Below are 14,320 nucleotides of genomic sequence, written 5' to 3' on the forward strand. Positions count from 1 at the left end.
CTGACTGCAGCAAAGTGTCGAACTACTGCAGCCGTTAACACTGTTAACACTCCCTCTGCCTGTACTCCTGCTGCTCAGATCCAGATCAGCAACATAACAGAGGACACCAGCAGTTTGTGGGTGACCCACGTCCACACGGAGGCTCAGCTGAGGAACGAGATGGAAATCCTCAACACAATCACAGAGGACCTCCGCCTGAAGGACTGGGAGCACTCCCTGACCCTGAAGAACCTCACCATATTTGAAGGTCAGCAAAGAAACATTTTCAGATTGCAAAAGAGCCCCTTTTTAAAACTTGTGTTGAACCAAGAAAGGGGACCAAAGGGGACAATTCAATTCTTCATTTTGGCCCAAGAGTGACACCAGAAAGGCACTTGAGAAGTCCAAGGGCCCCTGTCATTGGCCCAAATGTTCCCTCTAAGTGCATTTGTGGTTAGCTTTAGTACTCCTGTCCAGTAAGCTCTAATTATATGATGTGCAGGTCAAAAGGTGTCAAAATATCCAAGTTTGACCTGGGCTAAATTGATTTGAGAAAAGAAGTCTGATCATGACAAAAAAGAGACTTCATGGATAACATGCATGTGTGCAAAATACCAACATTAAGGACAAAGAATCTTTCTTTTAATTTAGTGAAATATACAAAACAAGACATCTACACAGTTTTGTTTGCAACCTTACAAGAGTAGGAATACATGAGAACTTGAGAATGTAAAACTCTTAGTGTTATGAATCCCTCTAGAACTTTGTGCTCCAAAAAGATCATTTACACCAGTGGGTCTGAGCCAATGGATGTTTGCATCCTGATTAGATGCAAATGACCGTAGCATGCTAACATGATTTTACACCGTGGGATTACCACCCCAGGGTATTGAGCAACTCTGAATGTTCTTCCTCAAATCTCTCCAGATGTGATTAGTCCCGACGTGGTACGACTCTAGCTGCCAGGGCACAAAATGACTTCCCCGGTTTGTTAAAATCAGAATACGTATGCTATGACGTAATGCTGGCAGGGGACGCGGCCCGAGCTGATTGATGGCAACTCAAACCGAACAAGACCCCTGAACTCGCGTCTGCTTCACATGTGGGTGGGATGCCGTTTCTCAACAAACAAGCCTGGAAACAATTGTGGGATAAATTTAGACTCGACTACGTCCAGATTGAAAACTCAACCACTCAGCTCTGTCATTAGTTTTAGCTCAGCAGCCCATTTGTTTGTTGTTAGCTTGCAGGTTCCTTAGCCAAGAAATGTTTTACATTTCAATGTTTATACTCCTCTGTTGTGTTATCGTGCCTCCTTTTCTCCGTCCTCTTCTCCCTTTTCTTCTTATTCAGTTCATCTGCCTTTAATTCCTCTGTAACTCACGCAGGGATGTTCTTGCCACACATGTTGTATTAATGATAAAGACACACGAGAAGCTGTTTTAAAATGTTGCCTGGAGTCTTTTACCTCTCCAGGTGGTAAATGATTGTACAACATGGTATTATTTACAGTAACATGCGCCCACTAAGAGAAAATGTATCAGGCGATTTTGATTACAACTTAAATATCGTATTGTATCATATTATATTGTATGAGGTTATCCTCAATTAGTGTCTTATCAGTGACTTAACATTTGGATTTTCAAAGGTCAATGCCAGTATTTGGGGGATTTGTGTATAGCTTAACGGTCAGACAGTCTTTACTTCTCAAAACAGGTTTTGGGAGATCTGTCAGAATATCAGGCAAACAATTCAGGCAAGGATGAGGCAAAAACGAAGTTAAGAAAAACTGGCAGAGATCACAAAAAAACAGGAACACGAACACAAGGAAATCGCTGGAACGCTTGCCACAGAGGACGATGACGGCACAGAGAAAGGGGAACACAGGGATTAAATACACTGGGGAGGCCTGCGTGGGTAATTAGAAGCAGGTGGATACAACCGGGGGCATATAAACATGGTTGTAAACAATGTTGCATTCAAACTACTTAAAAAGAAATTGCAACTGCATTTAACACATTTGTTAGACCTCAAGGGTACACACAGTACATCTTGATGAGTAACAATAAGAAAACCTCACGGGGTACCTTTTAAGGACAGCAAACTCGGCTGAGGGAGGTCGTGTGATATAGTTGAAAGCCCCAGAACAGTTACTGAATGCCAAGGTCAAGAATGGACTTTCCATTCTCAAGAAAGTCAGAAAAAAAAGAAGTTTTTACGTTTACATGGTCAAACTCTCTGCTGAGGTAAATCATGTGATATGATTGAAAGCTCCAGAAGTCCAACTAAATGGATCTTGTGTGAGATTGTTATGTCTGAGTCCATGTCTACACCAAGACTTGTGACCCTTAACATTAGCGACTGAAGCTGAGTACTGACTATTGTTCTTTGGCTCCAAAAAACATCATTTGAGTTTGATCTTGATTAATTGAAGAAAATGTTGAGAAATCCAATCATAGATTTGTTCATTGCACACTCAGTGCTTGAATGGAACCATAGTCCCAGGTTATATAAATCTGTGTCTCCTCTGCATAATAATAAGGATATTTTGTATAATATATATAATATAGGTGTTGGCCCGAGAATGGAGCCTTGGTGAACTCTGTGTTGTTTTTGTACCCTCAGACGTGTAATTACCAATAGACACAAAGTGGTCCCAGTCCTTCAAATAGGAGTTAAACCAGTCTAGCACTGGGCCAAAAAGTCCCACCTAGTTTTTCAGTGATATGTTGTGATTGACAGTGGCTCTTTCATTACTCTTTTTCGCCACTCTAAGCAGAGTGTTTAATTGGCATGAAGCAAACGCCTTCTACTTGGATTTCAGAACTATCTTTAAATTTGACAGCAGTATATATATATGTGTGTGTGTGTGTGTGTGTGTGTGTGTGTGTGTGTGTGTGTGTGTGTGTGTGTGTGTGTGTGTGTGTGTGTGCACGTGTGTGTGTTAGACAGAGAGTGGGAGACATTGTGTATTCACATGCATTTGAGTTCCGTCTATTTGTGTTTGGAGATATTTGCTGACGTTTATGAATAGGCCCACACGCTGTTATATAAAGGCACCAACAAGAAATAGGTCCTTTGTAAGTGCCTTTTTGATCTTTTGCTCCTATGGTGAGGATACAACTCTTGCATTGCCAACAGTAACTAAGAAAACACCATCTTTTGGACTACAGTGCGTTCGCTAGAGTTAATCAAAACAGTAAAAGACAGATAAACAAATGTGAATGAAACTTGCAATGAAGCTCAGTAAAACCGAGGGGAGCTCAATTCTCTGTAGGTTCGTTACTATAACGTATACGTTCCACATTGAAACTATAACAACACACTATTATAATGAAAAATATCTATTTAAGTTTATTGTTATGGTGACCTATATTTGAGACTACTCAGAGTTACGTAATTCCTGGATGGGTCTTTTCTCTCAAGCTAATTCACAGTTGTTTCTCCAAGTTTTGCCATAAGATGACACAACTTCATACATAAGTGTTATTGAAATCCAGATTACAATGCCACAGGGTTTTCCCACAGCAGTGGTGACATGTACACATTTGGATGGATGCTGAGTTAGTCATATGTTATGACTCGCTTCGAGTGGAGCTGAGGTCTGGAAACCATTATGACCATTAATGAACATTTTGAGTGGCACGCTTTCTTTACTAGTGAAGAGTTACTTCGCGCAGTTGAGGCTGGCCTGCACAAACTCACATTCAACTCACATTATTATTATTTATTTTTTTGTTGCTTTTTATTTGTAACAATTGTAATGTATGTTACCAAAAAACTGGGCAAAACCGCTTTAGTAGTTTGCAGTGAAGGTGATTAATTTCACATATTTTCTGGAAAAGGCTTTCCTTTATTCCTCGAGGCAATCTCAGTTTTCTAACACATACATACGTATATATATCTTACCATGTCCATCCATTGCACAGACTGGGAGGTTCCTTCTTCTACAGGTTTTTAGTATTTGGGTTTTATTTGAAGGCAACCAGGAGAAGTTCTAATCCAAGACACAATATCTTACTATCCTCGGAAAATCTGTACGGTCAATACAGTATCTGTAAAGCCAAGGCACTTTGTGGACTAAATCGCTCAGAACAAATCACTGTCAAACACAACCCAGTTCTCTCAGATTAGGGACATACATTGAACATTTTAGCCTCATTTTGATCACAGTTCTGTCCATCTGTTCTTTGTTAAAATGACTGTATCCTCAACGGAAACCCTAATAATGCCATGGGTCATTCGTCACCGTGAGGGATTTCTCAACACGCTCCTTATCTCCCCTTACATTTAACATACATATTGTCCCATCACAGCTTTTTGTGGTCTCTGCTGAGACCTTCTGTCTCCAACAAAGACAAGCTCACTGCTCTGTTGCTCTATCCTGCAATAGATGTATAGCACAGACTGGATGTTGGATGGAGGCGCCTGATCTCCACACTTGTGTTGTATTCTTGGACTCAGCGCTGTCAGATGTTTTCATGCTGATCCTGAAGGGGCCGCTGAGCTTGTTATTGTAGCAACACTGGCAACTGAACGAACACACTCTGAGAGCCAGGAGATTAATAATGTGAAGCTCTACTAAAACAAACTATTAACAAGGACATCATTTCCACACGACCACCAGGGTGAACTGTACCAAAGTTTAGGCATACAGACACAAACTTGAAAAAGCTCAGTGAGTTCAGCTTTATCTCTCTGCTGTTGAACAGAAACGTTAAGATTTGATCTATGTATTCCTGTGACAACAGATTATTTTGCAACAGTGTCCAGATACCCAACATCACAATAAAAACTCCTTAAATAGAGAAAAGGGAACATTTCAGTATCTTTATCAGTGGAAAAATGGAACCAGGCATCTTCATGGCCCCCCCAAAAATGTATAGCGGATGTCTGACCTGACCAGATCTCATTCAAACTCTCAACACTTATTGGATGGATTGCCATCACATTTTGTTCACAGCCCACAGAAGATGAATCCTACTGACTTTTGTGAACTCTTGACTCTTCATATAGCTGCCCCCGCAAGTTTATTATTATCCGTTATCCAGTGAAATATCTATTAGATGACTAAAACATCATTTTGTACAAATATTCACCTTCCCGTATGATGAAATCTGTGTATAGAATGGCCTATATAGTGAAATTCATTGGTGTTGGCTAAACCCAATAAAGATAATTAAATAAAAACAATAGCCAGAAAGGCTGACTCCTGCCCAAAATAATTACAAACACTCAGTACAAACACTCACACGATTAAGCCCTTTTCTACCCAGTCATTTGCTACATTTTGACCGACGCAACTGACTAAAACTGCAACATCTGTTGTTTGTGTTATATTGTTGACTGCTGACCATTCATGGGTCCGTGGGGTACTGTGAAAGTGAAGTCCAAGATCTGTAGCAGATTAAGTCTTCCCAAACCTGACAAGTTTTGGGAAGACTTGTCAGAAACTGCGAAGGTCAACTCAGGTCAGATCAGTTCTTCAGGTCAAATCTGCACAAAGGATTTCTATAGGAAGATGGTCCCTATAAGAAACTCTACAGAAGTGTTGTTAAAAAAAAAAAAAAGCAGAAACAATGGAAGGGGAATGTTTGCCTTTTTTTTTTTTAAATCAACTTTTTAAATCAACAATTAATCGAAATAGCCAATTGTTTTCTCTGTTGATACAGAATATCCATACAAGGATAGAAATGAGAGAACACACACATGCACATAGTATGTTTCTAGACACCCAGCGTCACCTCTTAATGTGACCTTTTAGCAGGCTCCTGACCTGCGGTCACCAGTTAAGTGTGTCCAGTTGTGAAGCTGCTCGAGGCAGCAGCAGGCAGATCTGTATCTCAAAACCGGTCAGCAGTTTATCGGCATCAGCAACTTGCAAATGAAGAACATTAGAGGCTCTGAAGGATCAGAACCCCTGGACAATAACAAGCCCTGAATGTTTAAGCATTCCCACAAGCTGTGTTGTGGTCCACATTGTTGAACATGTGGCTCCCATTGTGGCCAGGCCTCTCTCTCTCTCTCTCTCTCTCTCTCGCTCTCTCTCTCTCGCTCTCTCTATATATATATATATCTTTCTCTCTGTATGTGTGTATTTCTCTTGCCCTCTTCCAATCACTATTTGGCTTTTTTTTCACTCACTTTCTCCAAGTAAAACAACATTTTTGGATTGAATCCTTAAAACAGTTGTAAGACCCAGTTTGGACTTCATTTTGGCTGCTCTGTGTGTGTGTGTGTGTGTGTGTGTGTGTGTGTGTGCGTGTGCGATGAATGAGGAATAGGACTGAGGTTTCCTGACATTGATAAAATCATTATATGGACTCATGTTTTCCCTTTTCAAGTGACAATCTACACGATTCCTTCCTGCCTTGATTTTGGCAACACCTTTGATGATAAGCGATCCAACATGCAGTTCATAAGTGTTATTGAGAGTCTCTTGTATTTCTACCTTTTTTAACAACCCCTGTTGCAGCTTGTATTTCTCTTCAGGAGAAGTACAGTAAAGATATGTTTATGGACATGTTGTGAGCTATTAGTTCAAGTAAATTGATTAAAAACATATATGTTGTTCAAACCTAAATAAAACTGTTCACTGCTGTAGCTTAAACTTGACTTTCACTTAATCCTCGTTCACTTTAAAACTATCGATGACACATTTTGTGTTAGTATTTGCATTGTTTGCGTGGTATTACCAACTCATAGTGTAATCACTTGTGAGCATAATTGTGTTTCTTTTTGCAGGACCTCCGGGGCCGACGGGAGAGAAGGGTGATACTGGACCACTGGGGCCCCCTGGGGCTCCTGGGTTGACAGGTCTACGAGGTGGGTACAACCAGACAACCATTCCTCAGTTTTTTAATTGCATACAAATGGCCGAAGACCTATTCAAGGAATAGTTTGAGATTTTTGGAAATACTTTGTTTCTAGCAGAGTTAGATGAGACGATCGATACCACTCACATATTTATCCGTTAAATATGAAGACGGTGGGAGGTCCTGATGGCCCGAACAAATAAGGCACATACTACATAACGAAAGACCACATGACTACATGTCTCTCCCCTCGTTTCCTGTTTGCCTCAATACTAAATTGAAATACCATTGCTTCAAACTTCAATGCCAACCACTGCAAACATATCCTCAACCTGTGGGAAATGCTGTGGAATTGCGGTTTGGAAGTATTACACACATCTTTGTCATACCTGTAAGAAAGGAAAGATCAGGAATTGTGAATAGTGTGAAGCACAGTGTCAATAATGGACTGTCGTGGTTTTTAGATTACTTTTACAAGAACATAGGTCATACAATGCACTTGCCCTATACATTTCCAATGTAAACACCACATTTTGAGTTACAAGCCTTTTTTTAAACGTAAAAGGATTTAGCTGGAGTTATGACCTCTGCTTTTGTGATTAAACTCAGTTGTATTAATAATGCAGTGAGCACAGAGAATAAAAAAGGTCATATGAATCCCCTTAAGAAAACAAAGCCCCAGACTTTGGATGGGGATTTATTTTCAGACAGGGTGTGGACGCGGCCTGTGGGACGGGTCATCTATCTTCGTCTCGTAGGTAATTCCACCAAAAACCACAACATGAACCCTCATCCAGACAGAACTGGCACCTCAGACCTGTGGAATGGCTATTTTTCATAGATACTGTAAGATGAAAACAACAACAATGTGAATCCAGATGTTTTTGGGACCCTTTCCAGCTTGGTACCTCTTGAATCATCAACCCAGCTCCTCCCCTGTCATCATCTTATCCACATTTCCTGGCCGATGAACTGCAGCTCTCACGTTTCCAAGAAGCATTATCTTCCTGCTGAGAGCAAAACCCCCCACCACGGCCATATAGTTCCAGGAAATAGTGAAAAAAAAGAAATGCTAACTGTAGGGAAGGAGGAAATGGGCGAGAGCAGTCATCTTCTAGCGAAGGGGAGTTTTAATCAAAAGTCTCAATGGTGATGGCCCATCTCTGCAGGGTTCAGTAATTATGGGCTACAAGTAAACGCATTTTCTGGACATGGTCAGAGCTGTTTTTCTATGAATTTGTCCGATATTTGTAAAACTATTTTGGGGAAGCTTAAAAACAAAAACATATTTTTCTTCTGTGATAATTGTGATGCATGCGATCAGAACCGATGATGAGTCCTATCGGATTTCCTGGTATATTAGACCAGCCATTCTTTCTGGTTGCAAAAAATAAGTCCAATTATATAGTGGTGAATAAGAAAAAGAACCTACTTCTCATTTGATTTATTCCCTCAGTAAACATTGTAAACATTGTATTGTCCCAATTGCTAGTTTCAAGTCTTTATCAAAATAGCATGATGTTCATTTAGTAAATGGTGCCATTTAGAGTAAAATAGATAATAAAGCAGGGTATGCTTTAGGACGTGGCTACCCTGCGATGGTCAGGTCACTACCATGTTGTTGTCCGGTCTTGGAGTTCTCCAGGTTTTCATCCCACGACTTTAAACCTTTCACAGTGGGTTTTCAGTTTATGAAAGTAAATTGTAACATTTTGATCGCCTAAGATGTCTTACTCAGTGTTGTACTTAGCTCCACCACCATGGTTTCAGAAGAACAACATGGCGACGGCTAAAAATTCAAAACTCCAGGCTTCAAAACTCAAGTCCACCAAATAATGGGTGACGTCTCGGTGACAACCTCCACTTCTACTCCAGTCTTATAGACTACCTGACCCAATTAGACTTCATATAACATTGACGTGCCAGGGGGTTCTCTGGTATAATCAATCGAGTGGACCTTTTATATAATTACTTGTTGACCTTATCAATCAAACGGCAAATGATGCATCGTATTGGAACCGAACAACACTAACTAGTCAGTGTTATAATATACTATACAAGGCCAGTAAGGCTCCATATATTGTTCTCAGCCTGGACAAAGTTGCAGGTTAATTTTAGGTGGTAGTTTTATTGTTTATCCAAATATATTGCATTAAGAGCTAACAGGCGTACATAATCTGTATCTGCAGCCCTTCTGTTACTTGTTGAATGATCTTGTTGGACATTTCTGCAGAACACTTTGCACTCCTTCCAGAGAATGATGGATCGCATTTTCACAGTGGGTTTTTTGAGGAGGGAGACATGACCTCATCCATCATCAGTTTATTTTGTGTCTCTGTCTCTAATGCATTCAGTGTAATTATGTCATTCAGATTGCTGAGTAGTCACAACAATGTAATCAGAGCATATCGGGGTAGAGCGACAAGATTTAGCTTCATGCTTCAACGGTTCAATCAATAACTCATTACCACATTGATTTCCAGTCATTTCAGTGTGCTTACTGTCAACAGGAGTTCTCATTGTGTGCCACAGTTTAGGACTCTGCAGAAAATCTGAATTGGATTGTTTTATGCAACAAAAGAGCGTCGGCACGCATTCAGAGATTTGAGGCGTTGGCAGATGGTGGAAGAAGTGTCAGGGCAGGGAGGGGGGAAAGGAAGCAGTGAGGCTTATTGGAATTGTATCATAAAGTCCTAATGTTATTGCTATTTTTCAAATTGCCATGGTATACAGTGGGATTTGCAATGATTTGTACATAAAACTTAACTTGAATACGTTATTAATGAAGACAAAGTCCTTGCTAAAGTAATTTCTAATTTTGCACCACAGCAGCACCTTTAATTCATGGATTAGATTTGGTTGGATGCTTTCATCTTTAAATGCCAATTAGAAGGACTTGACGTTAACTTTGAACTTGAATTTCATAAATTCAAATCTGATCATCTCTGCACTAAACAAAAATGTATTAAATTCTCTTTACATGATTTACTTTAACGCAGGTAAAGGCCACGATAGTTAAGGAACTTTGAATCGTGTCATAGCTGATGTTGAGTCTGATGAAGGATGTTGCAGTATGTTATGTATATACACAGTTTTCCTATTTGATGATTATCAATCACCTGTTTGTGTTTCAGGGTTTACAGGAGAAAAAGGGATCCAGGGCAACCAGGGAATTAAAGGGTCTGTCGGGGTCAGCGGTTTACAGGGAGAAAAAGGAGACTTTGGACCTGCTGGTCCCAGAGGTATGTCTTTTATTTCTCATACTAATCAATACATGTTACACTCCTTAATTATAGCGTATACTCTATATAATACCAGTTGATTTTTGTTAATTTCTGTCTTGATACATTGAAGTCAAGGCCACGAATGTTCATCTAGAAAACATATTGAAGCACAAGAACATACAGCATAGATTAAACATTATAATACAATATAACAATCGCAATGCTGTGTGCTTTATGGGGTAACAGTAGTAGTCACATTAAAGTCACTCACTCACCCAACAGTTCGTCATCCACATGTCAGTAGAAAAAGCCTGTTGCACCCTGCAGTCTAGTACAGCAGCTTAATCTTGTCAACGCGTTCACGGCTCAAATCATTTTAGACTTTTCAGATGGCTGCTTGAGTTGACTTTTTTTCTGCCAGAGTAGAAAATTCCTCAGCAGGAAGTCTTTCACACATCGTCCATCACTAACAGGTGGCACTTTTTTTGTTTTGCCATGGAAGTTATAATAGCTGAACTATCCATATTTATTTATTCCACAGAAACAGGTGTCTGTGCATCAAATCAGCTGTTTCAAATGAGTCACTGCAAGGAAATATTTTAACATATAGAATTATTACAAAATCAACTTTAAAAAGGTTCATATATTTTTCTGAGCATCATAAACATTGAAAATGACTTATGGGGAGAAAAAAGGGATTTTAGCACGCTGATTGACTTAATTTGGCACAAATGTTTCAACACTAGTGTCTTCATCAAACATAATGTAAACACATACAGTATATAAATAGCTATATTGGAATTGATATGATACCTATAGACAAGTGTCAAGTAACAGGCCTTAAATTTGTTAAAATCACACCAAAGACTTATAAACCAGTTAGAAGATAAGGAGTCAAATGGAAAGTTCATTTTTATTTTCCTGACAGTTATTCAGGGACCCATATGGTTTTCTAGAAAGCCCACTGCCTCTTTAGGAGTTTAAGTAAGCCAATAATTCTTATATATGATACAAATTCCATAAGGAGCATTTAATAGCCGAGCAAAACAGCTGAATATACTATTATGCATTGTGAGAGAAAATCAGGAAATTATTCACCATTCTGTATATCCAGTAGTTTTCCATTGCATCCGATAAATATATATTTCTTTGACATGAGCGTTCAAATTTTCTAAGTAGACATGAGTACAAGATGCCAACTTTTGGAATTGGAAATATTTTGAACAGACCATAACTCAATGACCTCATGCTGCAATTTCTGTTTCTCTCTCTTCCCTTTTCTTCCATCCACTGATCCATCTATTTATCCACACCAGTCTATATCTACATAAACCCCCAGGGTGTCAATGTTTCCACTCCAGCATCACCAGCTGGACAGAGCCAACAATGACAAAAACACATTCGGAAACATACAGTGCTGTTGGGGAAAAAACAGCCATGACAAATATGATAAGGCACTGTAATCTTTTTTGTGTCATCATGGCATTGTGTATGTATGTATATATATGTATATACACACACATATATATATATATATATATATATATATATATATATATATATATATATATGTGGTTGTGTGTTTGCCAACAGCTGTTGCTGATCAGAGAGTTGGATTTGGCTGAAACGTCCAGTGTTTGAGTTCCACTCTCCCTATTCTGCCCAGCAGCACTCAAAACCTTGGACCAGGCTGATCTGTTGTCTTTTGTGTGAGCACGTGGCTCAACACTCTGCACCAGACTCACATGTGCCTTTGTTCTGCCCGTACTATGTGTGTAGGTGCACAGCTATGCAGTGGGCTTTCAATGAATGTTGAAGACAAGCACTTGGCCTTTAAATTCTTAACTGGAAGAAATTATGAAACAGCATTGGACATGCAGTGAAATGGAAACTGGATTCAATGAAATATAGACTAGCTGTCCCTTATGCAAGGAAAAAATAAAGTATGACAAAAAAAACATAATGGCTTCGTCACACAACCAGTGTTTATTTAGCTTTTTACTGGAAAAAAATGTATCATCATACAGATTTCATGTATACATCAGGGGCTTGTTTCAGCAAGTGATTGTCACTTGTGTATGGTGTTTGTGAAATGAAAAAAATAAGCAAGAAGAAATGTTCTTCTGTTGTAAATCATAGCTTGCATGTTTAAATTTGGTGTAACAGGCCTCTGATTTGTTTGGAGTGGAAAGATTAGCTCAGACTGCAAAAGCCACCATGGCTGAGCAAACATGAATAGAGTAGCACCCTTAGAAAGCTCTGGTGCTGGAGACATTGTTTGGTTGACAAGTCAATTATGTAAAGATTTGAAAACACCACACAAATTAGTATGTTTCAAGAATAATGGAGAGAAAATGAAGAAAACAAGGTTCTTTGGGGATGTTTGGACATCTACACTCTGGCAGTTTACAACAATGTCTGTCTGTGCTTCCACCCATCTGGGATCAGGTTGGGTTTAACAAACCAGCGAAGGGTGAAGAGTTTGTAGACTCTCTGGTGTGAACGGGGCCTCAGCGGAAGGCAGTTGCTCAGCTGTGGATACTGAAAGCTTGTTAAAGCAGCACTGGGAAGCTTCGTGGTTTCTTTTTTGTAGATGAATGGTGGATAGACTGAGCAGAGAGTGCATTAGGTGTTGGCTTTTTCTTTGGTTCAAAAGCACCACAGATCAGCTGAAGTGAACAAGTCTGCCAAACTATTGTCCGTCATTTCTTGACGTTTAAAGCTGGATTGATCATTCTTTTGGCCCGTGGGAAAGTAAAACTCCACACCGAGCTGGCAGACACACAGCCCAGAAATATTTGTATCAAGGTGTTTGGAGTTAACTCTGTTTTGGTCTCCACCAACTTCTCAGAAACAGTGAGATTATTGATCATTTTCACTGTAAACAGCGGCCTGCTACAGCTGAAAAGTGAATTTGTGTGCTGAGACTAAACAATAAAGTTATTTTGCCAGCTGCAAAACCAAAACAGTCTTTTTATTTATTGTTAATACAAACAAGACAAAGAGCCTACAGCCATGCTAGCACCAATGACAATACTAAAGTACTAATGTGTAGCTTGTTAACATGCCAGCATTTGCTAATTACAATGCATCCAATAGTTGTTGAGATAAATTGGTGAAACAGACTAACTTCTCCATCCATACAGCTGCTAATATGGCTAAAATTGTTATTTAGTGAGGCTTTAAGAGCTTAAACATCACACATTTACTCATAACTGCCATTTATTACCACCAGCATGCAACTTTACGACTGCAGTTTGAAGTCAAATGCCTCTGTTGTCTCTTTTGGCTTAGCAGTAGATTACCAGTGTGTTTGGTTTTTCCTGTTATTTAGTTGTTAAGGATGTGGTCAAGATGGAGGTGACACTAAAAGCTGAGGCCCGTTACAGGCAGGGTGTGGTGTAGATACACTACTCAGACATGGACACACACATACAGTAACACACGGGACAGAGCGCCACCTCGCCTGGCAGCTGCCCCTGTGGTCTGGGATGTGAAATAAAGATTCAATTTAAGGGTGGGATAAATGGTGGGATAAATGCCGACTTGAAGCTGATCCTCTTATAGCTTCATGGCAAAAACAGACTTGTGGTTTCAAACCTCATGGCTGAAAATTAGCAACGAATGGCACTGAAACAGACTCTCTCTCTCTCTCCTGCTTTGCAGGTTATTCCCCAAGTTTGAAATAGAATCATATTTTGAAACGAAAACAAATGAGAAACAGACGTATCCAAGATGATGATTGGAGGGAGGTGTCGTGCTTGAACATACTGTCATTTTGCAGAAACCACAAATGAGAGGATTTTCTCCTCACATTGATTGAGCTGTTTTTCAACATTCAAACATCTACACTGTAAAGACACTCCAAGAAGTGACCTTGAAACTGGTACCTTTATTTCAGTTCTACTTCTGTCCACTCTTTTTCTGCTTCCTCTATTTCGACCTCATTCACCTCACATAAAAACAACATGTAACCACAACTTTTAGAGGTAAATTAAGAACCGGACGCAGGGCTGGTGTCCTCTAATTTTTCACATTTTATGCCCATATCACAAGGCCAGATTACAGGGCAGAATTTCTTTTTGAGGCTTTTGCAAAAAAAATATACAAAGGAGAGGAAATGGGTATGAGGTGGAGGAAAGGTTTTTAAATCTAAACCTGTCGACGGTTAAGCTGTTTCTGTCTTATTTCACATCTCTGCCCCCATGTGTGCTATGTTGTGGTTGCCACTGTCTGCAGAAGGTACACATCATGGGTTTTGGTTATGAGTGTCGGGTTCAACAGATGAATAGGTCGACCATT

The 14,320-nt window shown here is 39.7% G+C and overlaps 1 protein-coding gene across 1 annotated transcript in view; it reads left to right on the plus strand.

Moving 5' to 3' along the window:
• scara5 (scavenger receptor class A, member 5 (putative)) overlaps positions 1 to 14,320 on the plus strand; it is a 63,809-nt gene that overhangs the window by 31,604 nt on the left and 17,885 nt on the right. Inside the window, exons 7-9 of the mRNA XM_079180680.1 lie at positions 79 to 247; positions 6,724 to 6,804; positions 9,929 to 10,036. Of these exons, the coding sequence (XP_079036806.1) occupies positions 79 to 247; positions 6,724 to 6,804; positions 9,929 to 10,036 (358 nt within the window). The remainder of the gene's footprint in view (positions 1 to 78; positions 248 to 6,723; positions 6,805 to 9,928; positions 10,037 to 14,320) is intronic.

The sequence above is a fragment of the Pholis gunnellus genome (genome assembly GCF_910591455.1).
Source record: "Pholis gunnellus genome assembly, chromosome: 19".
Classification (NCBI taxonomy): Eukaryota; Metazoa; Chordata; class Actinopteri; order Perciformes; family Pholidae; genus Pholis; species Pholis gunnellus.